The sequence below is a fragment of the Phyllobates terribilis genome, unplaced genomic scaffold (assembly GCF_046119375.1).
Source record: "Phyllobates terribilis strain yellow unplaced genomic scaffold, ASM4611937v1 Scaffold_4__5_contigs__length_816908805, whole genome shotgun sequence".
In the NCBI taxonomy this organism is placed as follows: Eukaryota; Metazoa; Chordata; class Amphibia; order Anura; family Dendrobatidae; genus Phyllobates; species Phyllobates terribilis.
In genome coordinates, this window is record NW_027362764.1 from 687,512,305 (window position 1) to 687,536,333 (window position 24,029).

The following is a 24,029-nucleotide window of genomic DNA, read 5'->3' on the forward strand; positions in this document are numbered from 1 at the left end:
TAGCCGAACATGTTGATCCATGGGATACTGGGATAAATCCATGTGATTGTTGCTGCAAAATGATTTTCTCTGACTCAAAAGAGGAGAGTCTGTGTTAGGGAAGAGTCAGACGGCCTTATATGTCGGACGAGGATGGCACCGCAATGGCCTGGACTGGAACTATAAAACTTACTGCTGCCCTAAAGCTGAATGAAGCAATGCCTGCTAATCTACCGCCATGTGCACATTACTCTCAGTTTTTATTTATCTATATTTTTTCCTTTTTTCTCTTGTAGGTTTCACATGAATTCCCCATAAATTTTAACCCATCAAACCCATTCTGTGCTGGTAAGTTTTTACTTAATTAGGGTTTTATGTTTACCCCAAAGCAGGATTAGCAAGTGTGAGCACATGAGAGTACTCACATTGCAGGAGAATGGTTGAACTTGATAAATGATGCCTTAGGGCTTATTCAGAAATCTGTTTTTTGCGTACCAGTGTGATCTGTGTTTTCCACGGATAGTGCTGATACCTATAATAGGGAATGGGGTCATTCACATGTGCGTCATTTTCCTCACTCAAAATTGTGGAGACGTGTCCGTTGTTGATCTAAGTGTCGGATTGAAATCGGCAATGGAAGTCTATGGGTCCTTGAAGAAAATTGGACTGCACTTTGGATCATCTGAGTGCAGTCTGATTTTTATAGATGGATAGATAAGAGAAGGTAGAGAAACTTTTTTTTCACGTACAAGAAAAACTGATGAAACGCGGAGCACACTCAGACCAAAATCGCTGCTGAAACTTGGTCCGTTTTTCCTCGTACATGAAAAACACAGACATGTGAATGAGGTCTAACTGTTAGCACATATGGCCATAATGAGCCTGATGTGAGGCCTGAAGGTGTCCCACCATCCTTTGACCCTCCACGTCCCGAATGTAACATGTGGCTGTTTTTAAGGCTCCATATTATGTTAGGTTGATCACCTTTGCATTAGATGGACTTATTTTTTTTACTCAACCTTATGAATGGTCTCCGTCTATGTGTGGCATGAAAATAACACCGTGGACATCACCACAAGTCATTTTCTACATTTTTATGTAAATAGGGTGAAATCCACAGTAAAGACACAGAAATATATGGGCGATATATTTGGCAGGTAGTAGAGTTTTCTCAGTTCCTGGTCTTGCCCTTTTTCTAAAGCTTCAGCCAGGTGGTGATAAATTTCCCCCGTTTTGAGAATCCTATCCACATCGAACAGAAAAAAAAAAATCAGTGCAAAAAAAAACTATCATGCTGCGGATTCTCCTATCTACACTAGGGAAATGCCACAGAGTTTCACCATGGATTTCACCCCTTTAGTGTGTAAGGTGAAATCTGCATGTTTGCTACTGAGGCTGGAGGGAGCCGGTGTGATCTCTGCATCATCTAGCATCTGTTACAGGATTCTGGTAACTAATTGACCATGTGTACACTGAGTCTTTTTGCTGAGTTTTTTTTTAGCAAAACCTCCAAGTTTTTGAGGGAATTTCAAATTTGGAGAGTTTTCGCTCAGGTTCCTCTCCGTTTCTACTCCAAAAAGTCCTAAAAAAAACTTTGTGCATGTAGCCATACAGACATGGATATAGTCTTCATACCCTGGTACAGGTGGACAAGGAGTGGTGTGCCCCATACATTATCACATTGATACTCTGCCTTCGATTAGTACTGCAGAGTTTGGAGCCCCAGCCTGAAGTGGATGTACCTGGAAGAAGTCCTGGTTTTATATTTCCCATTCCTTTTGAATCCACTTCTCGCTTTGGCCAAAAAGCTGCATCGAAAACTGCCGTGGTGTGTGAATCCATCAGTGATATTTAATTGTATAGCATCTTTTCTTACAATATCATGTTCATATTTGATCTTTCCTTTGATTGCAGGTATTGAGGGAATTGTAGATGCATATCGGAAATGCCTCCCTCAAGTAAAACTATATGGACCCACCAACTTTTCTCCGATCATCAATCATGTGGCCAGATTTGCTGCGGCTGCTTCCCAACAACAGACCGCCTCAGTAAGTGTGGTGCGGGAACGTGCAGCCCTCTGTCTTGTATTGTGCATCAGTCCTGTCATTTCTATTTCTTCTCAGACCTCTTACTAATGTCCATAATCTCCCAGGTCACTTTGACCTGGTCCTTAATTATATTGAGTGCAACTGATGCAAACAGAAGCAGAGGGACCCTACTGATCACTACGGGGTCTGTCTGCGTTCCGTTATGTGTCCGTCTTTAGAATGGAAGAAAAATCGCATCATTCAGAACATTGGCCTTTGCCCAATTTGACCCAAAATTTTATACATGTAGAAGTCTCCAAATGTTTTCCCCTATTTATGATATCTGGTCCCCTTTACTAATTCTCATACTAATACCTGTATTCTCATATTTATGACTTGTCTCTCACGTCTCAGTGCATCCAGGAGAACTGTGTATCTCACGTGTATATCTAACATTATGTATTTCACAGCAATACTTTGTGCTCATGATTATAACTGATGGGGTGATAACGGATCTTGATCAGACTCGACACGCCATTGTAAACGCCGCCAAACTCCCAATGTCTGTCATAATAATTGGTGTTGGTGGTGCAGACTTTAGTGCCATGGAATTTTTGGACGGAGACAACGGAGGACTACGATCACCCACCGGAGAGATGGCTATAAGAGACATCGTACAATTTGTGCCTTTCAGGAAGTTTGCACAGGTTTGTCTATTGTCTAAAAATAAAATGACATTGAGGATAAGTTGTTCTCATGTTCCTGGTATCTGTGTGACATCTGAGTCTCTGAACACATAGTTATTGCCCCCTTCCCCATTCCTAAATTATGGGACATGCCTTCTATTCCTTGGGTCTTCTTTCCTGGTATGAAGGATGCAGTATCAGATGCTGGGCAGGAGAATGTATCAGCAGCAGATCTGTGTGATGTGTGAATACAGTAATTATAGTACTACCATATACCTTCCAATTGGTGACTGCTGTCAGATTGGAGAGGAATTGTGGGAATTGTAGTCCTTCACATTGGTGATGCCACCTACAGCAAACCCTGGTAGCATCAAAAAGGAAGCTGCAGCACAGAGTTGGACAAAATACTAAAACTTAAAAGTAATTCTTATTCACATTTGTATTTTAAATTTCTGAGTTTTGCTGGCATCATCAGCAGAACTTTCACACAGATTCCCGTGCTACCCTCTACTTTTAGAAGTCCAGAAAACTTTTATAGGCAGAACTTTATGCTGGCGTCTGTATGGAACATCGGAAAAATGAAGATACTTAAATTGGCCAATCAGGTATGCCCATCGGCCATGGCAAGGCAATCTTCTTTGCTGGGAACCTAATCTAATGTGACTCCTCTCTTGGGCTGATAGCCTAGGTTTATATGGGTGGATAGGATACTGCTGTGATTAAGACCGCCATAGGCTGATGGGTGAAGTGCTCGGTCATAGGGCTTACGCTGCTGGGTATACATGAATTGGCCAGTTTATGCGCTAAGTATCTTCATTTTTTCCTATTTTCTAGAGCGGTAAAGCAATTCCAATTTCATATATTTCATGTTTGCATGCTATAGCGTTATAGTGTAACTTTGTTAGTTATGTATAGAGATGCCTACTCTTACTTTGCACCTGTTCACACCAGTTTTATGTTTGGAAGGGACGGTCAGTCTTTTGATAGTTGTAAGTAACATCGTCACACTTGGATACAATGTGACAGAATTTTTTTTTCTCCATTTAGTTATGGCCGTGCTGCTCTCCATTGCATGGCAGGTAGCCAGGTTGCTCCTGTACGTAGAAAACTTTTGAAGGGAACTCATCCCTTCCATTCTCATGATCGTTGGGGTTGCAGAAGTCAAGCCGATCACAAAGTGATGACGTATTTTTCCAAGCTTAGGGTGCACACAACGTTTTCATATGGAATTGTTAAAAGTTCTAAAAATATTAAAAAGAACGAACCCATGCACTGCAATGTCAGAACCACTTACACATGTTCAGCCTTCTGAGCTTCTATCAATCGCTTGAGGCTTCAAAAGCTGTGAAGCGGCTTAAAAGACCGGTCCATTCTACAAGCGCCACTATCTAATATATGAAGTTAAAGAAATATAAATATATATATAAAAAAACAAAACAGACACAAAAGCAACGTCAGGGAAGACACTTTAGGAAAAAACTCTTACGAGGTTTTCCTAAAGTGTCTTTTGCAAAAGAGAAAAACACACTAGCACCACCACCATCATGGTCGCCACTGTGAGCGCCACAGTGCGTCATTTTATATTATCTGTTATATTATTTTTAGTGTTGAGCGAGTATGTTCTGTTAACCCTTTCGGCGAGTATGCTCGGCCGAGCTCCGAGTATTTATAGCTGCTCGGTGATGAGGTTAAATCGCTCCCATGTGCATGATTTTCAACTGTTTGACAGCTTTATTACATGTGAGGAATGTGTAAGAAATAGACATTCCTCACATGTAATAAAACTGTCAAACAGTCGCAAATCATGCACGCGGGAGCGATTCAAACATATCACCGAGCAGCTGTAAATACTCAGAGCTCGGCCCGAGCATACTCGCCGAAAGGGTTAACAGAACATACTCGCTCAACACGAATTATTTTATATTGTGTTTCTTGATGTCAATGGTTCCATGAAATCATTTTTTTTCCTGTTCGCTTTCCTTAGGCTCCAAAGGAGGCCCTTGCACAAAGTGTCTTGGCCGAGGTCCCACAACAAGTCGTCTCCTATTTTAGTACATACAAACTCAAACCACCAAATGACCCCGCTGCAAAATGAAGACCCCACTCCGACCTTAACCTGTGATGTAGATTATGCTAGGATACTGTATATTATTAATTAATATTGTAATGTGCTAAGATGCCTCAGAAAGTTACAACTCTTATTCTGTAAGTTTTACCTATCTGCCAAATCTGCCGACTGTCACAATATTGCAGACTTGTTTTTATCCTTTTTTTATGACAGCTTATGTGCCTTCCTGGAGCTGCCAGGTCATCCACGGTGACAGGCTTATAATATGTAAGGCTCGGTGATGGATCTGCAGTACATCTGGGAAATGCTGTGTATAATATGGGACTGTAATTGGACAGATCTTTTATTCATCTCCCATGGTTTCTCATTTCAACGTATATTGAACTAGACAGTCCAACAGAAAATGGAAAAACCCAAGAGACGCCTCTTAATTTGGGGACAAGTTTGAACTGTCTCTTACTGTCTGCTGAGCAGCACAATTTACGATTTATCATAATGATCTGATATCAAGGTAAAAGTTGAGGTTTCTGAAAAGCTAAAACTCCAAAAAATGCATTGGAGTAGGGGCTCATTCAGACGTCAATTTTTCACATACAAGTTCTGTACGTGTTTTTTACTAATAGACCTCGTACCTGGCTGTAATAGTCTATGGGGCTGTGAATTTTTGTTTACCGCCAATGCAAGTCTCTGGGTCCTTGAAAAAATTGGACAGTGCATTGATGCCGTGTGTAGTCGTTTTTTCATTGACTGTTTGATAAGAGAAGCTTGAGAAGCCTCTGTCATTGTATTTTTCATACTCAAAAAAATGGTAAAACTCTGATGGCAAAAAACGGCTGAAAATTGGATCAAAAACACTAGTGAATCTCGGACAGTTTTTTGCGTACGAGAAAAATTACTGACTGAGACCTACGGGTAGAGAAAATAACTATAATATGAGTTATGTCGGAGTTTTTGGGGATTTTATTGAATCACCCCACTCCTCCACTAAGCCTTACCTACTTATAAAATCCACAGAGAGTAGCATAGTATTCAGAAAAGTCACATTTTTTTTCACCAAATATGCTTGTGCCAAAATTTGCTACTTTTTTCTGTAAGAAAACTGGCATGCAGTCCTTGATAGGTTCCCCACTTTTTGTTTTAACATTTTTACTGGAATATTGTAATAGTTTTATATATTTATATTGTAAGTTAGTTGGAAAGAGTTATAGCTGATATAGGGCATACTGTAATATAAGTACTAGCTTTAAAGGGAATCTGTCACCAGGTTTTTGCTATGTAATCTGAGAGCAGCATAATGTAGGGGCTGAGACCCTGATTCCAGTGATGTCACTTACTGGGCTGTGTGTTGCTGTTTCAATAAAATCAGTCTTTTATCAGCAGAAGATTATCACTTCAGGACTAGGTGTCTCTCGCCTCCTAGTCAACTGCTCTGTGTAACACCACTGCCACCACTAATTAACAGATTTCTGGCAATGTACAGTGTACTCAGAATGTTGCCAATCAGTGGTATGGGCGGGGCTATACAGGGCTCAGCATTTGAGCCCTGCTAGATCTGCAGAAGAGAAAACAGTGATTTTATCAAAATGAGAGCATGCAGACCAGCAAGTGACACGTCGGTGGAATCAGGGTCTCTGCCCCTAGATCATGCTGCTCTCTGATTCCATAGCAAAATCCTGCTGATTCCTTTTAAAGGAATACTCTGAACAGGGCTGAAAACAGCAGTATTTTATATTTTGATATTCTTTGTATTCGTGTGTTATACGCTTATTAAAGGATATGGACACAATTATTTTTGTTTTTATTTAACCATGTATTTTGGGCTAAAAATAATTTTTCTAATTTTACTAACATTTGCATATTCAACTGGCCAAATAAACAAAAAAAAAATCTACCCTTCTTTCACCATTTCCACTGGCATTATTAAAACATTAGCAATTTAAAATAATACCTAAAATTTATGTGACATCACCAAAATGAAAAATCCCAATCCCCAATGTGTGGGTTTTCAAATATTGCTGTCCAAGGCTATGTGCACAAAGAGGTTTTGGAGCAGAAACTGAGTGGAAACTCTCCAAATCCTCCTCCAAATCTCAAAACTCCTTTGATTTTCTGCTCTGAAAACTCAGCAAAAACACTCCGTATGCACATAACAAATGGTACTCGGATTTGGGCTAACTCTCCTATTGCTGCAGTAGTTGTGATGATGGTGTGCCTCCAGTATACACCACCTTACTTGTGCACTGTAATTGTTAATATAATTAACACCACAATTATTAAAATCACACAATTCGGCTTCATCAGGGGTACAGGAATTGATACCCCTGATGAAGCCACACTGATAATGAAACATTTTGGAGTGATGTGTATTGCAGACACACCATCAATGCAACTTTTGCTGCAATATGAAAAGTGAGGAATAGTCTTCACAATTAGATAGCAATATTATGTTTTAATAATTTAGTTAGGTTAGGATGGAAAAAGATTAATTTTTTTCTGTCCATTTGGACAATTGTATATGCATCTTTTATACTCTACCGCCATTCTAGGGTCTGAATTCTATTGTTATTGCATTATTAAAAATGTTGCCCCAATGTGCTTTTCAGGCTTTTTGTTCCCTTGCACATTGGTGGCTGCAGCATGAGATATAAAATGCCTGCCTCAGTTATGTTAGCCAATAATGGAAATAAATATGTATGGGACCACAATTCTTTAAAATCGAGTTTCCTCTAACGTGCCTCTCCTTAAAAGTGGAGCAGTTACTATTAATATGGAAAAAGTGCTAATATATTCGTGTAGTGGACTAAGATATTTCACCTACAGCCCCTTAACACGTCCATAATCCTAGTATTCTATGATACACGCGTTTGTCACGGTGTGAGGTCGTCCATTACCTGTAATGAATGTAGGGGTGAGAAGTGGCGGCTTGTGGATAATGATGTTCCGTTTTGAATGAAGGACAAAAGGTCCTTGATCTTGGAGAAGGCATCGGCATCCAATGCTTAGTAATAAAGATGATGAATGATAATGATGGGTATGAACAGGACGTGGGCTTCTTGCCAGGCAGATGTCATTGAGAAGGCAAAAGGAACAGAAATCTCAGAGACCTGAAGAAAGAAGCTAGCAGAAGCCGAAACAGATGACACATACAATGAAACACCAGAGGCCCATTCTCTCACCATTTCTATAACCCTTTATGTATTTTTAGTCTGTTACATGTGTGGCACCCCAGGGGTCTGGTTTCCACAGTAACAGCAATGTTATGTCTGAGAGCAGGTGGGAGGTCTCTTGGTCAGGAATCCTATGCATGCCACACCTCCTGCCCAGTCCTGGGAGGGGAAGGACTTCTCCTATATAAACCTAGGGCTGAGGCAGGGTTAGTAAGTAGAGAAGAAGTAGAGACAGAGAAGAGAAGCAGATATAGGAAAAGAACATCAGGAGCTCTGTGGGAGCAGTGCTATAAGGAGTCAGGGGCTGGCAGCTGCAGAGCTCGCCCTGACTGAGAAGCTATCACCGGACCCGGAGTCCGAGGCTGTGGGGACTAATCTTTACCCAGCAGCAGAAACCGCCCGGCAGGGGATTTCAGGTCCTCTGGCCAAGAAACCCGAAGGCACGGTCACACGCGTGGGACCAGCACCGCCGTCGTGGAGCGGACGCAACTAGAAGGCCCCGAGTCACCGGCCATACGGGTGAGCACCACACGGTACACTCAGGGACGTGGGCTACTTATATCCCGCCTCTAGCAAGGTGGCCAGAAGAGTACAGTCAGTTTGGGAGGCCTACAACTCCGCCTGGCCAGGGGAGATCCCATCTGCTCAAGGACTGACCAGGCCCCGATCGCTAGCCAGTACTCCGGGAGGGTCTATCTTTATCACCAGTAAAGACCCTGAATTACACCGCATCGTCTCTGAGTGATTCCTGCTACCCCCATCATCCACGTCGGCTGCCCTGAGGCCATACCCCTCCCGTTGGGGGTGATACTATCACGCTGCACAATCCTACCACCGGCCTCAGCGGTCTGCCCTGCAGCGGCAGCTCCTTCGCTGCATTCAAAGGGTGGCGTAGTCGTCCAACATCTACCGCTAATACAGCGCCACTTAGTCTGACTCCCTGGGCACGGACCGGGCCACCGCCACGAGACTACAACCCTCAACAGATCCGGCTCCGGGTAAGCTCCCGCGTGCGCAACGCTGCGCGACACAGGCCCAGGGGTGCGTCACATGCATTTTCATTGTACCAATGCATCTAAAATAAAAAAACATTTGGGCAACTTTGCGATGGGTCTTAATTTGAAAACTAAAACCCCCACATGTTTTAGGTCTAAATTTACTATGCAGCTATGCAGGTCTTCATGGTAACGCACAACAAACCTACTCGGTGTAGTCTGATCCCGCAGCTATATTTCTCTCCATCTGACCCCTATTTAATGCTAGCTTGATAGAGCAGAGCAAAAAGATTTGCAGGACCCTGGCCCTGTGGCCATGGACTGATGCCCACTAGATCAGAGCCCTATGAACCTCCTCCTAACTTGTGGTATCCCCAGCTCATCTTCTGGTTGGGTGGTTCAGCCCATTGCCATCATTGCGGTATGAAGGACAAATTACGTCGCATCGGGCCTACTAATCAGAAGTGGCTTTGTGGTTGCCAGCAGGTAGGAGGAGATTCACCGGGCTCTGGTGCGCAGGGCGGTAGTCATGGGGCGAGGGGCTGCTGTGTTCCCACACCCTGCCACCCTACAAATAAACTTCTTTGTGGTACGTAACACTCACGTTTTGGTCGCAGGCCTCTGCTGTCTCCGGTTCCTCCACTTCAGGCACCGCCGCACACACATCAGGGAACATCAAATTTGTTTTATAATAAAGAAGTTTACTTAACTGTCCATCTACATCATATTAAAACACGCAGTATTGGGCACAAATGTTTCCGTTTTCAAAGTCCATAGCATGGCCCATTCTGATGTCTGCTGTTCGCTTGCCCTGAGATATCCCTTCCTGGTCTGGCATCTCTGGCCGCTGGGATACTCCATCCGATTCTGCACCTTCCATGAGTCCCGTTCCTTCTCCCTTTATGCGATACCCCATTCGCCTTCCTCTGCTAGGAAGATATTGAGGCACCCTTCTTAGTGTCTCAGCTGGGACCGTAGGCCCCGGACGTTCCAGGAATGTCCACTCCGAGTTCATGGCTGGCGTTCTCTTTCTGCTGAACAGCCTGTGCTCCTCATGCCCTCAGACCTCCAATTACTGCTATCTTTCCATCTAATCTCTCTCACTGCACTAACCAGGAAGTGCTCCTCTTGTTAACTGTCCCTGCCCCTCTCACACTGGGGCTGAATTAACTGTTTCTATCCTAAACCTGTCTACTTCCTGAACTTATTGTGCCCACCACTGCACTGTTTCCAATCCTATGTTATAGCTAAATCTAAACAGAGATCCTAATCTCATCCTTTTCCTATATCGAATACATTAATCAGAACACATCGCGTCATCCATATATTATAGCAGTACATTAACCGTGCACCTTGGTGCCTATAAGGTTCTATGCATAATAAAACACTTTTTCGTATACACAGGTTATAACCGTTTTTCTAATTAAGGGAGAAGCACATGACCGTCCTGGTCACCCTCTTACACTGGTTCATTGGCCAAGGATTACCAATATAATTGCTGTACAAGGGTTCTGTCAATCATTTTGTACAACTCTACTACTACAGTACCTTCATTTTTGGTTTTAGATGCATTTGCATTGTTGAACATTGACTATAGCTTCACTTACCATCATTTTACTGACTAGTGTCTACAGATAGATATAAAGATAGATTTACATCATTTTTAAGATTCCTTCTTCACTTCTGTACTGATACAGAATTGCATCCTGTAATAATCACACTTTGAGCTACAAGCAGAATTCTGCTTGGTCGAATCCACTGCATTTTTAAAATTGATTTTAGGTAATGTGTTATCTGTTTTTAGGGACAGTCATGTCTGAACTTCTGTAATTGAATCTAAAAATTCTGCACACATCAAAAAATAATACAATTAAATTCAAAGAAACATGTCAGAAACTTTTATTGCCCCCATCCTCAAACCATGAATATGATTGCACACCACTTTAGAAGATAAGCCAGTTGATCCCTTTATGACACCAAAACGCTGTTCTGGCAGCAAGAAATCGTGTTTTGAAATTGTGTTTAGAAGTGCACTGAGACGTGATGATGCACTAAGGCTATGTGTCCACAATGCAAAAATGCTCAGGATTTTTTCCTGAGCGTTTCTGTATCTCCCTGGTAGTGTTGAGCCACCCCCGTAGTGTTCGAGTTCGGTTCGTCGAACACCCATGTGTTCGTCGAACTGTTCGTCGAACACCTTCGAACACCGTTAAAACCAATGGCAGGCAAACAAAAACACATAGAAACACATAGAAAACACCTTCAAAGGTGTCCAAAAGCTGACAAACTGCTCAGAAGACACAACTAACACATGGAAAAGTGACAAGTACATATAGTCATGCGAAAAGAAAAGAGGTGGAGGAGTAAAAGGAGGGGGAGACACAGATATAGGCATGTCATGCCCTTCTAAAATCCAAAAAGTGAGAAGCCGAGACGGCCAGTCCGCTCCTGCCCGTGCCACCTCCGTGTCGCCGGGTTTGTGCCAGAGCCGCGGTGAACCCTGACGGCCAGCCCCCCTCTCCCAATACTGGTGCCTGTCCGCTGGTGGGTCGAGAGAGCCCCCCTGCGGTGGAGGCAGCTCTAAGCTTTTTAATTTAAATTGTCTCTCTAATTTGAATGAATACACTTTAAATCCATTTACAAGGATCTATTGGAGGGCAAGTCTCATGCCAGCAGCCGCGTAATTCCAGCTCCAGTAGCGTCCACTAAAGCTGCTGCAGTTAAAAAGCTTTTATAAGGATCGAGCTCGGCTGTCCACCGCAAGGCATCCTAGTGCCAGTCCCAGCCCCTATGCCTTGGGGTGCCTCCTGATGCTCTTCACTAAGTATCCCGTGGTCCCGAAGCATTTCCTTTGAAAAAATTAAGTGTCCAAACTACAGGTGGTGTAGCTTGCTTAACAGCCGGGATAATCCGCTGACTAGCAGACACTGCTACTAGGCACAAAGTATTTCCTGGGCTAGATGCAGTTAAAAATTTGTAAGTAGATACTCTCGTTGGATGCTGAGAAAGCATTCCATAGAGTCTCCTGGCACGCCATATATGATTCTCTTAAAAAGCTTGGGGTAGGGGTCTAGGGGACCCTTTTATAGCCAAAATCACGGCCCTGTATCACAATACGTCACCTAGGCTGAAGATAAATGGAACTGTAGCACCGAGGGCTCGGTTGCTACAGACGTATTGCACCTCACCCAGAGGTGTGATATCTCACTCTCAGATAAGGATGGAGTGTGGATCAGGACCCGACACCTGCATGCATTACACCACATTGCCGTGGGGCAGGGCGACCAATATGCCCCTGAGATGGGCACGACAGTCCCTGTCCCTGGCTGGAGTGGGGGGAGGGAACACTGAGGAAGGGGAACCCTGCAGTGCAGGAGCAGGGAGGAAGCAGTTCCTGGGTGCATTGAGAAGGGAGTATAAAAGGTGGGCACCATCTTAGTTCAGTGCAGAGAAGTCTGAGCAGAAGTGGCAGGGAGCAGGGGCTCTGCATGAGCTCTGCTCCGGAGGCGGGCCTAGTAACAGAGGCCCAGGCCTGCAAGAGGGAGAAGGAAGGAAGAGGAGCGGAGAAGGCTCCAGGAACGAGGAATGAAGGGATCCCAGGGGTGCGGACGGGCGAGTCGCCACCGCACGCCCGAATCCACCTGCGTGGAGGGGTCAGGCCAAAGGGGGAGACCGGTCCCCGAACTAGTGGAGGCAGGAAACGACCCTCAGCTAGAAACCGGAGGCTCTGACATTTTATGTGGCGCAGCCCCTTGCTCCACCCGCTAGGAAGGCACCACATAGGGTCAGGGAAACTGGCGCCAAGTTTACCAAGAGGAGGCCCGAGGCAGCCGGACAGAAGTGTTGGTAAGAAAGGCCAGACAAAGGACACACAAAGGGGGTCCTGTGAAGCGCTCCAAAGTTATCTGGGAGTTGTCTGAGCCCCTCACCTGGTGAGCACAGTACGACGTGGGCAGCCGTTACCTGCAGACGTGGTCTGGATAATAAGAACTGTGAGTAAAGGCCCTGAACTGCATCACTGACTCCGTGTCGTTACTGCTGCTGCCCTGCACCATCACCCCCATCCTCCGCATACACTGCCCTGAGGCTATACTCCTCCCGTGGGGAGTTATGCTACGCTCTGCTGCACCCACAACACCAGCCTTAGCGGTCTGCCCTGTAGCAGCGGTTCACTCTGACCGCAATCCACGGGTGGCGTAGTCGGACATTTAAACATCAAAACCACATAAATAGTTCCGCCACTGGTTTGACCGCCCTGAGCCACGGAACTGGATCGCCGCCACGAAGACTACAACCACCAGCATCCACCAAAAAGGGTCCGGCTCCGGGTGTCCCAAGGCCCAGGGGGTGCGTCAGAACATTTTCATCACCTTTCACAATCACCAATGGGACAAGGCAGGGATGTCCTCTGTCCCCTCTCTTATACATCCTAGTGACGGAGCACCTGCTCTCATCAATTCGCCATAACCCCAATATTAGGTGGATTGAGGTGGGAGGCACCGAGTACAAGTGCTCTCTATTTGCTGATGATGTCCTAGTATATATCACTCAATCACATATATCCATCCCTGCTGTTATGGCTGAAATAGATCACTTTGTTACATGGTAAAATTTTAAAATCAATGCAGCGAAGTCTGAGGCCCTCGATGTCTCCCTCCCTAAATCCATATAGGATTCCATCCAGTCCAACTTTCCCTTTGCCTGGCCCTCACAGGGTATCAAATACTTAGGAATTCCTATTCATAGAGACCTCTCCCATCTATGTTATCTTAATTTTGGGCCCTTTATTGAACAATTCCATACAGACCACGGTTGGCAAGTTGGAACTGTGAGATTCACTACGTGCACCACTGGTATTTTGTGGAAAAGCACATGTAAGATTCTGCAACAGTCTCTGCTGATACTCCTGCATGCGTGCATCCCTTTCTATGGCAGGAATAATTTCTGCAAATTTACTTTTGTACCGGGGATCTAACAGTGTGGCAACCCAGTAGTCAGGATTATTTCTAATTCTCACAATTCGAGGGTCATGTTGCAGGTAGTGCAGCAAGAAGGCACTCATGTGTGTTGCGCATCCAGGAGCACCAAGTCCCTGTTGTGTTGGTGGCGAGGTAACAATCATGCTTCCTTCCTCTGTCCTCTCCCCCCAACCTCGCACAACAGAAATGTGATCAAGGTCTCCCTCATCTGATGAGTCTTCCATCAGTTCGTCCTCCACTTCTTCCTGGGCTCCTGCACCTTCCTCACTAGTTTGGCTGCTACCATGCGCCCTGGTAAAATCATCTCCCCCACCCTCACATGCCTGCCGCCCTGGTGCTGCCGACCGTCTGGACCTTGCAGATGTTAGCCCTTCCGCATACAACTCCTCCTCCTCTACTTCCTCCACCTCCTCTTGTGCCACCACCTGACTCCGAATTCTGTTTAACATGTGCTCCAGCATGTAAATCACCGGAATAGTCATGCTGATAATGGCATCGTCAGCACTAAACATCTTCGTCGCCATTTCAAAACTGTGCAGAAGGGTGCATAGGTCCCTGATCTGAGACCACTCCTCCAGCGTGATTTGCCCCACCTCTGAATCTCGTTGGCCCAGGCTATACGTCAGAACGTATTGCACCAGGGCTTGTCGGTGCTGCCACAGTCGCTGCAACATGTGCAGAGTTGAATTCCACCGGGTAGGCACATCGCATTTTAGCCGGTGAAGTGGCAGGCCCAACGACTTCTGTAGAGATGTAAGTCGCTGAGCTGCGGGATGCGAACGGCGGAAGTGAGCACACAGCGACCGTGCCCTCTGCAGAAGGCCATCTAGTCTGGGATAGTGGGCTAAAAATTGCTGGACAACCAGGTTCAACACGTGAGCCATACAAGGCACGTGTGTGACATTGCCCCGGCGAAGGGCCGCACCCAGGTTTGCAGCATTGTCGCACACGGCCTTCCCTGGTTTCAGGTCCAGTGGAGACAACCATTCATGAAATTGGTTCTCCAGAGCTGACCACAACTCCTCAGCTGTGTGACTCACATTTCCCAGACATTTCAATGTAAAAACCGCCTGATGACGTTGAGCCCTACTGCCAGCATAGTAAGGAGGTGTGCAGGATCCCTTCTGCGCAGTTAGAAAGCTTGTGGCATGACCAGACAGGCTTTGGGTGCAGGTGGAAGACCGAGAGGAGGTTGAGGAGGCAGAAGCAGTGGAGGAAAAATGACATAAAGAGGATTGACGCACAACTCGTGGGGACGGCAAGACTTGGACAGCAGCCCCTTGTCCTGCTGTCACCATAGTTACCCAGTGCCCAGTCAGCGACATGTAACGCCCCTGTCCATGCCTACTCGTCCAAGTGTCTGTGGTGAAATGCACCCTGTCACACACAGAGTTTCTCAAAGAAGCGGTGATGTTGTGTGCGACATGCTGGTGGAGCGCAGGCACACCTTTCTTTGAGAAGTAGTGCCGACTGGGCATCTGGTACTGGGGCACTGCGACGGACATAAGGTCTCGAAAATCCTCTGTGTCCACCAGGCGGAAAGGCAGCATTTCTGTAGCCAAGAGCTTGCAGATGGTGAAATTCAACCTCTTAGCTTTCTCATGGCTAGGAGGAAATGGTCTTTTACTTGTCCACATCTGAGGGACCGAGGGCTGGCTATTGTGCTTAGACGGGGTTGATAAGGGTGTCCCCGGCAAACTGCCGGTCTGTGAGGAAGATGCAGGCGGACATGTTAGGTTGCCTTGATCCAAAGGTGGTGCTATCGATGTCGGACAGCGCTCAACACCAGCTGGTGTTACCACCTCCAAAGAAAATGATGACCTGCCAATCACGCTGGCTGTTGCGGGTAAAGAGGTGGCAGGTCTGCGCCCCAAAACAGGTGTGACTGCTGTCCCCCCAGTCACAGAGGATGAAGAGGCCGCGGATGCACAAGATATGGCAGACGGTGGTTGGCCCGGCCGGCTAGACCGCATTGTAGCACACTGAGCTTCCCACTGCAACTTATGCTTCATGTCCATGTGCCGGTTCATGCATGAAGTACTCAAACTATGTATTTTTTGGCCTCTACTTAGCTTTTGCTGACAAATGTTACAGATAACACGAGTTGGGTCATCTTTATCGATCTGAAAAAATGCCCAGGCTATGCAAGGCTTAGCACCCATGCGACCTGAAGAGCCACCACGACTTGTGGTGAGAGGCAGAGTTGTGTTTGAGGATGCAGTTGTTGACGTGCTTCCAGTACTACGTCTCTGTCCAGGAAGGCGCAACCTGACCTCGTCGTCACTAGCATCTTCCTCCACCTCCTCTGCTGACCTCATCTCTTGGCTGACTGTGGGTTGACAGTAAGTGGGATCTCCGACCTCATCATCATCACCCTGTGCGTTATCACACCCGTCGTCCTCAGAGCCAACCTGTTCCTGCCCTGACAAAAAACTAAAGTTGTCGCTCCAATCAGGTATTTGAGTCTTATCATCGTCTTCCTCATTGTCTCCACCAACAGGAGTTACAGTTTGGGAATGAGGGTCTACATTATGGTCAGAACCTTCTGCGTCTGGTCCTGGATCCGACTCATAAAGATTCTGGGCATCAGTGCAGATCATTTCCTCGTCTGGATTCACAGAAGCGCTGGAGTCGACCTCTGATTCCCAGGCTATAGTATGAGTAAACAGCTCTGCAGACTCAACCATCTGTTCTACCTCATACTCAGACGGGCAGCTGGAGATTTGGGAGCTGTGAGGAAGCAAGTGCGATTTGGGTGACACCTTTGAGGACTGGAGTATTTGTGATGTTGAAGTTGATGTGGAGGAGAGCCCACTTAAAGGAGCACTTGATATCCGTTGAAGCACCTGCTGTTTTTGTGCCTCATCTGGAATTTGTAGCGATTGGCGTGGCCGTAAGAAAGGGATCTTATCACATTGTCCGCTAAAAGAAGTAGACATTTTAGTTTGGCTGGAAGATGGTCTTTCTTCTGCACCTACCCCACGGACACAACCTTTTTTCCCCTTCCCAACACGCCTATTCCCCTTTCCACCAGCAGCAGGCCTTTTTCCACTCATTTTGGTGGTTAACTAATTCACAACTCTGGAGTTGTTTGCACAAAAAAACAATGGATGGTAACCGAGCAGAGCTGAGTGGCCAAACTGTGGTATTAGGCCAAAACTATTGGCTGGGTTAGATGCAGAAAAAAATTATTTTTAATTTGCAACCTGATGGAGGTCAGTATAGATGGACTAATAGACCAAGTCCCACACACCGCTAGAAGCCCAAATATTTTTTCAGAGCTAGATGCAGAAAAAAATTATTTTTAATTTGCAACCTGATGGAGGTCAGTATAGATGGACTAATAGACCAAGTCCCACACACTGCTAGAAGCCCAAATATTTTTTCAGAGCTAGATGCAGAAAAAAATTATTTTTAATTTGCAACCTGATGGAGGTCAGTATAGATGGACTAATAGACCAAGTCCCACACACCGCTAGAAGCCCAAATATTTTTTCAGAGCTAGATGCAGAAAAAAATTATATTCAATTTGCAACCTGCTGGACGTCAGTATAGAAGGACTAATAGAACAAGTCCCACACACTGCTAGAAGCCCAAATATTTTTTCAGAGCTAGATGCAGAAAAAAATTATTTTTAATTTGCAACCTGATGGAGGTCAGTATAGATGGACTAATAGAACAAGTCCCACACGCTGCTAGAAGCCCAAATATTTTTTCAGAGATAAATGAAGAAAAAAAATATTTTTAATTTGCAACCTGATGGAGGTCAGTATAGATGGACTAATAGACCAAGTCCCAAACACTGCTAGAAGCCCAAATATTTTTTCAGAGCTAGATGCAGAAAAAAAATATTTTTAATTTGCAACCTGATGGAGGTCAGTATAGATGGACTAATAGACCAAGTCCCACACACCGCTAGAAGCCCAAATATTTTTTCAGAGCTAGATGCAGAAAAAAATTATATTCAATTTGCAACCTGCTGGACGTCAGTATAGAAGGACTAATAGAACAAGTCCCACACACTGCTAGAAGCCCAAATATTTTTTCAGAGCTAAATGAAGAAAAAATTTATTTTTAATTTGCAACCTGATGGAGGTCAGTATAGATGGACTAATAGACCAAGTCCCACACACTGCTAGAAGCCCAAATATTTTTTCAGAGCTAGATGCAGAAAAAAATTATTTTTAATTTGCAACCTGATGGAGGTCAGTATAGATGGACTAATAGACCAAGTCCCACACACCGCTAGAAGCCCAAATATTTTTTCAGAGCTAGATGCAGAAAAAAATTATATTCAATTTGCAACCTGATGGAGGTCAGTATAGAAGGACTAATAGAACAAGTCCCACACACTGCTAGAAGCCCAAATATTTTTTCAGAGCTAAATGAAGAAAAAAATTATTTTTAATTTGCAACCTGATGGAGGTCAGTATAGATGGACTAATAGACCAAGTCCCACACACTGCTAGAAGCCCAAATATTTTTTCAGAGCTAGATGCAGAAAAAAATTATATTCAGTTTGCAACCTGATGGAGGTCAGTATAGATGGACTAATAGAATGATGCTATGCCCAAAAGATTTTACTTCACTAGGTGCAGTAAAAAAATTGGTATTCTATACACAGGTGGTATATCTTGCAACACAGATAGGCTACTCCACTGACTAACACACTCTGCAATAGGCCAAAAAGGATTAGCTTTGCTAGATTCAGCCAAATGCTGTGAAAAAAACTTGCACAGCACTGGCACAGACCTGCCTGGCAAAAAACTGATAGGAACTGATGTAACCTAGTCCTGAAAAGGACTCCAATTACAATTAGTCTTTACTCCCACAATCTATCTATTTAAGAGCACAGACCTGCCTGATAAAAGTCGTAGGAAATGCTGTAACCTAGTCCTTAAAAGGACTGCAATCACAACTATTCCCTACTCCCAAGCTATCTGTATATTTGTGCGAAAATTGGCTTGAAATTAACAAGGTATAGTGCACACAGCAACAGCGGTGCCGTCTAACACGCAGCTGCAGCAGTGAGAAAATGGTGGCGACGGGGAAAATGGCTTGGTCTTATAGGGCAAGGACATGTGACATACACTGCCAATCACACATGCCCTTCCTTGTGTGAAAAAAAGCACTTCGCTCCGTGTGTGCGCTGCTGATAGGCTGACAGATTGCACCTCCCCACTGCAAATGCGGGAAAGAGAAAAAAAAATGGAGATCTTCATTGTTCCTGCAGAGATCCATCCCCTGCCCCTCCCCCCGCCCCGCTGTACACTCAAACTGCGTATTAACATTAATTTTCATCATTACTGAGAAAAAATCCAGTTATGATTTTGGTGCACGAACAGTTATCGAACATAACCTCGAACAGCCGAATTTTTCTCAAATTGTTCGTGTTCGCCGAACGGCTCGAACACCGCCCAAAACAGCTCGAATTTGAGATTGGCGAACAGTTCGAGTAGAACAACGCTCATCTCTACTCCCTGGCAGAAAAAACGCATGCGGATTGTACATGCGTTTTTCATGCCAGGGACATGTGGAAGTGAAGCGTTCTTCACATGCATTTCCGATTTTAGTATCACTTGGAAAGTGCTTGACAACTTGGTCACAACTATATAAATCCATGCAAACGGCATGGATTTATATAGTGTGACCCGAGAGAATGGTTATAAATAAAAAAATAAACCTATACTTACCTTCTGATGGCCCCCGAGACTTGCTGCGCTCCTGTGCTGGCTGCCGGCAGATCGCGGTACACTGTACTGAAGGACCTGCCGTCACATGACTGTGACGTCACCGCAGGTCCTTCAGTCCTGCGCGATCTGTAGGCAAGCACAGGGAAGGAGTCTGGGGGTCGTCGGAAGGTGAATATAATCTTTATTTTTTATTTTATTCTTTTTTTTACATCTTTTAATAGTACCTCTGTGTGGAGGAGAGTCTCCTGCACTCCACACCCAGGTACCATCCGCACATTACAATGCGCCAATTACGCAAGTGCAGATGCAGTCTTGCGGAATTGGCACATTCTAATGCAAGTCAATGGCGAAAACGCAGCACTTCCGCAAAATTAATGGACATGTTGCGGATTGAAAAATCCGCAGCATGGGCATTGAAAGTGCGGAATTGCATTGGAGACCATGGGGGAAGGTTTACCAAGTGTTTCCCAAGAGTTTACGCTGCAGAAATTCCGCAGCATAAACGCTTGAAAAAAGCATCTTGGGCACACAGCCTTACAGCTTCTCAACCTCGGCTGTATTCCCTACCTAGTAGCACCCTCCCATGGCTAACTAACAGGTAAGTGGCCGAGTACAAGAGCAAACAACCTGTCTGCCAGCCAGTTTAGGGTGCTGCTAGGTAGGAAATATAGTGTGAGGCTAAGAAACTAGAAGTACATTCTCATGTCACAATGCACTTCCAAACACAATTTCAATATGAGATTTCTTGCTGCTGCACCGTTGCACAAAAGTACACAGATTTGGTATCGCCGCGTCCGGAACAACCAGTCCTATAAAACTATCTCACTAGGTAACCTCTTTCGTGAACGCTGTAAAAAAAATAAATAAAGCATCATTTTTTGCTTTGTTTTTTATCATCATACCGCCAAACAAAAAGTGGAATAAAACACAATCAATAAGACCAATGTAAATACAGTACAAATGGTACTGCTGAGAACGTCATCTCGACTCGCACAAAAACAAACTGCCATGCAGCTTCATCATTGGAAAAGTAAAAAGTTTTATAGCTTTCAGAATAAAGCGATGCAAAAATATATTTTTCTATAATAGTTTTTATGGTGTAAAAGCGGCAAAACATAAAAAAAAAAAAAAACTATAAATGTAGTACCGCTATAATCGTACTGACCGGAAGAATAACGCTGACTTATCAATTTTACCACACGCAGAACGACATAAAAAAAACACCAAACAAACAATTCCTGAATTGCTGGTTTTCGTTCATTCTGCCCAAAAATCGGAATAGAAAGCGATCAAAAAATTTCATGTGCCTGAAAATGGTACCAATAAAAATGTCAACTCGTTCGGCAAAAAACAAGCCCTAACATGACTATCGGCCGAAATATGGAAAAATTATAGCTCTCAAAATATGGCGATGCAAAAAAAAAAAAATGCGTCTTTTAGTGTATTACGGCGGCCAAACAAAAAAAACCCCGATATAAATCTGGTATTGCTGTAATCGCACCGACCCGAAGAATAAAGTTGTCTAATCACTTATACCGCACGAGGAACGGCATAAAAAATAAATACAACCAATTCTTCACCTGCTGTTGATTTGTTCATTCTGCCTTCCAAAGATCGCAGTAGGCTCTCCGCACATTTATCCTGCGCTCTGCGCTGAGCGCTTACACAGTAAATCTCTGAAATACGTGATTCAGACGGAAGCCCAGGAGGAAGATTTCCTATAATGAGGCAGATGGAGGGACTGTGGATGCCGTCTGGCCTGTGATCCGGCGGTGTCCGTCTTTTTAGTTGCACAGGTCTGCCTATTGCAGTAGATCCCTGTTTTGTTTTTTTTTCCTTCTTCCCAGAGCCATAACTTTTTATTTTTTTATTTTTCCGTCAATATGGCCATGTGAGAGCTTGTTTTTGGGGGGATGAGTTGTACTTCGGAATGACACCATTGATTTTACCATGTAGTGTACTGAAAAGCGGAAAAAAAAATCCAAGTGCAGTGAAATCGCAAAAAAAAAAAAAAAAAGCAATTCCACAATTTTAATTTTTTTATTTACCATGTTCACTAAATTGTAAAACTGACCTGTCATTATGATTCTCCAGGTCATAACGAGTACGCAGATACCAAAAATGTACAGGTTCTTTTTTATTTAAGTGGTGAAAAAAAATGCCGAAATTTGTAAGAAAAGAAAAATGGCACCATTTTCCGAGACCCGTAGCGTCTCTATTTTTCGGTATCTGGGCTGGCTGAGGGCTTATTTTTTGTGGGCCGAGCGGATATTTTTATTGATACCATTTTGGGGTAGATACGATGTTTTGATCGCCTGTTTACCACTGTTTTGTTAAGCCATTTACCGATCGGATTAATTTACTTTATACAGTATTTTGATAGATCGGGCGTTTCTGAACACAGCGATGCCAAAAATATGTATTTTTTTTTATTACTGGTTTATTTTGAATGGGGCAAAAGGGGGGTCATTTGAACTTTTTTTATATTTTTATTATTTAATACGTATATTAAAATAATTTGTTTAAAAGTTTTTAATCAAATCTGCAGTAAGAAGCCCAGTAAGTGACACATCGCTGGAATCAGGGTCTCTGCCCCTACATTATGCAGCTCTGGGATTACATAGCAAAACCTGCTGACAGATTCCTTTTGAAGAATCCATATAATTGCACAGTTCAATTGAAAAAAAATATTTCATCTTAGGAAATTGGATTTTTGTCTGGATGATTGTTCGGCTACCACATAATAGAGCTGCCATCCTACCTCTGATGATGGATCGCTTGTTAGCTCAGTGACCAGTGTTATAACTGCAGTATTTCTGGATTTTTTTAACCTACCATAACATAACATGCAAGGTAGCATGAAAAAATAAAGCAATATATTTTTTTCTATAATATAAGCTGGTAAAACGTTTGATTCAAACAATAAGTTGCTCATAGGATATATTAGTAATATCAAATCAGTGGGGGTCAAACGTTCTGCACCCCCACCGATCAGCAGCGTAGTGGTCATTCTTGGGTACTACAGCCCACCGATCAGCAGTGTAGTGGTCGTTCTGGGGTACTACAGCCCACTGATCAGCAGTGTAGTGGTTGTTCTGGGGTACAACAGCCCACCGATCAGCAGTGTAGTGGTTGTTCTGGGGTACAACAGCCCACCGATCAGCAGTGTAGTAGTCGTTCTGGGGGTACTACAGCCCACCGATCAGCAGTGTAGTAGTCGTTCTGGGGTACTACAGTTCTTCTTTAAGTGAATGCCTATTATGTTTCTAAAAATTCTTCCTATTGTGTCCGAAGGTCTTAATATGCCCTAGACTTTGTCTTACATTTACACAGATCTTCAGCTGTAATTTTTTTGACTGCATGTCTGACTTGATTCATAATGAGGTGGATGTATATTTGGTGGTATTGAAAAAATGTGCTAGAAAGGTAAAAATGAATTTTGTGTGGGTATCAATATTTACAATGAATGCAAGATTTACTTATGGAGAAAGATCACACATTGGAGAAATGGCTTGTTATATTTTCATCATAGTCTGTGCAATACGTACTGAGATTACTGCATGGATTGTACAGACTGCGTGTAACTATAAATGACCACTAGATGTCCTCAGTAATCCAACATCTGCTTCCACGTGCAGTGCAGGGCCTTAACTCCTACATGGGTATGAATGAAAATGTCTTAAGGAAAGTCTATTTTATATGAGACTTTTAGAATCCCAGTGGCCAATTATAGTCAAATATAACATGGAAAAAACAACAAATAACGCATGAACTATTTTATGATTCGTCAATGATATCAAATACCTACCAGCGCATGTCGTAAAGATAAAATGCTAATAGGCTTATGCTGTTATAAGGGCAGCACGCAGATGTAACAGAAACCTTGATAACTGCACTGGGTCACTTTTTTTGTAGTAGTAGTTTTAGTATAGTTTTTATAAAAATCCCTTGTTTCCTGCAACAGCAGGAGAAATCTGTCAATCACCAGTGGGTGGGGGGGATCAGCAGCTTATGAATATCGGCGACTCCACAGTACATGCAGTGGTGCAGCATAGGTGGTGGTGGGGCACAAAGGTGGTTGTCCCCTGGGGCATAACTACAATAGGTGCAGGCTTTGCAATCGCACCCGAGCCCTGGAACTTAGGGGGCCCGATAAGTCTTTGTCCCATATGAAAAGACCATTACTACTAAAGACTTGCAATAATTGGGGACCCTGTTGGAGTTTTTTCATTGGGGCCCACAAGCTTCAAGTTATGACATTGGTTGTCTAAGTTGCCAAATTCTATTGGGGTGCAAAATTTGGGGGCTCAACCTGTAGTGCTGTTTCTTCTTGGAGTGTACAGTCGCAATGAGTGACCACCTGATGGGTGGTGAGATCAGCGTTGGCTGATTTGTCATCTTAGTTGTCACCAGTTCTCATGCAGAGCAAATACTT

The 24,029-nt window shown here is 44.0% G+C and overlaps 1 protein-coding gene across 1 annotated transcript in view; it reads left to right on the forward strand.

Annotated features, from left to right (window-relative positions):
- CPNE3 (copine 3) overlaps positions 1-6,546 on the forward strand; it is a 74,754-nt gene extending 68,208 nt beyond the window's left edge. The window contains exons 13-16 of the mRNA XM_073679540.1: positions 276-327; positions 1,894-2,027; positions 2,477-2,713; positions 4,677-6,546. Of these exons, the coding sequence (XP_073535641.1) occupies positions 276-327; positions 1,894-2,027; positions 2,477-2,713; positions 4,677-4,787 (534 nt within the window). The 3' untranslated portion in view covers positions 4,788-6,546. The remainder of the gene's footprint in view (positions 1-275; positions 328-1,893; positions 2,028-2,476; positions 2,714-4,676) is intronic.
- Positions 6,547-24,029: the final 17,483 nt, after the last annotated feature.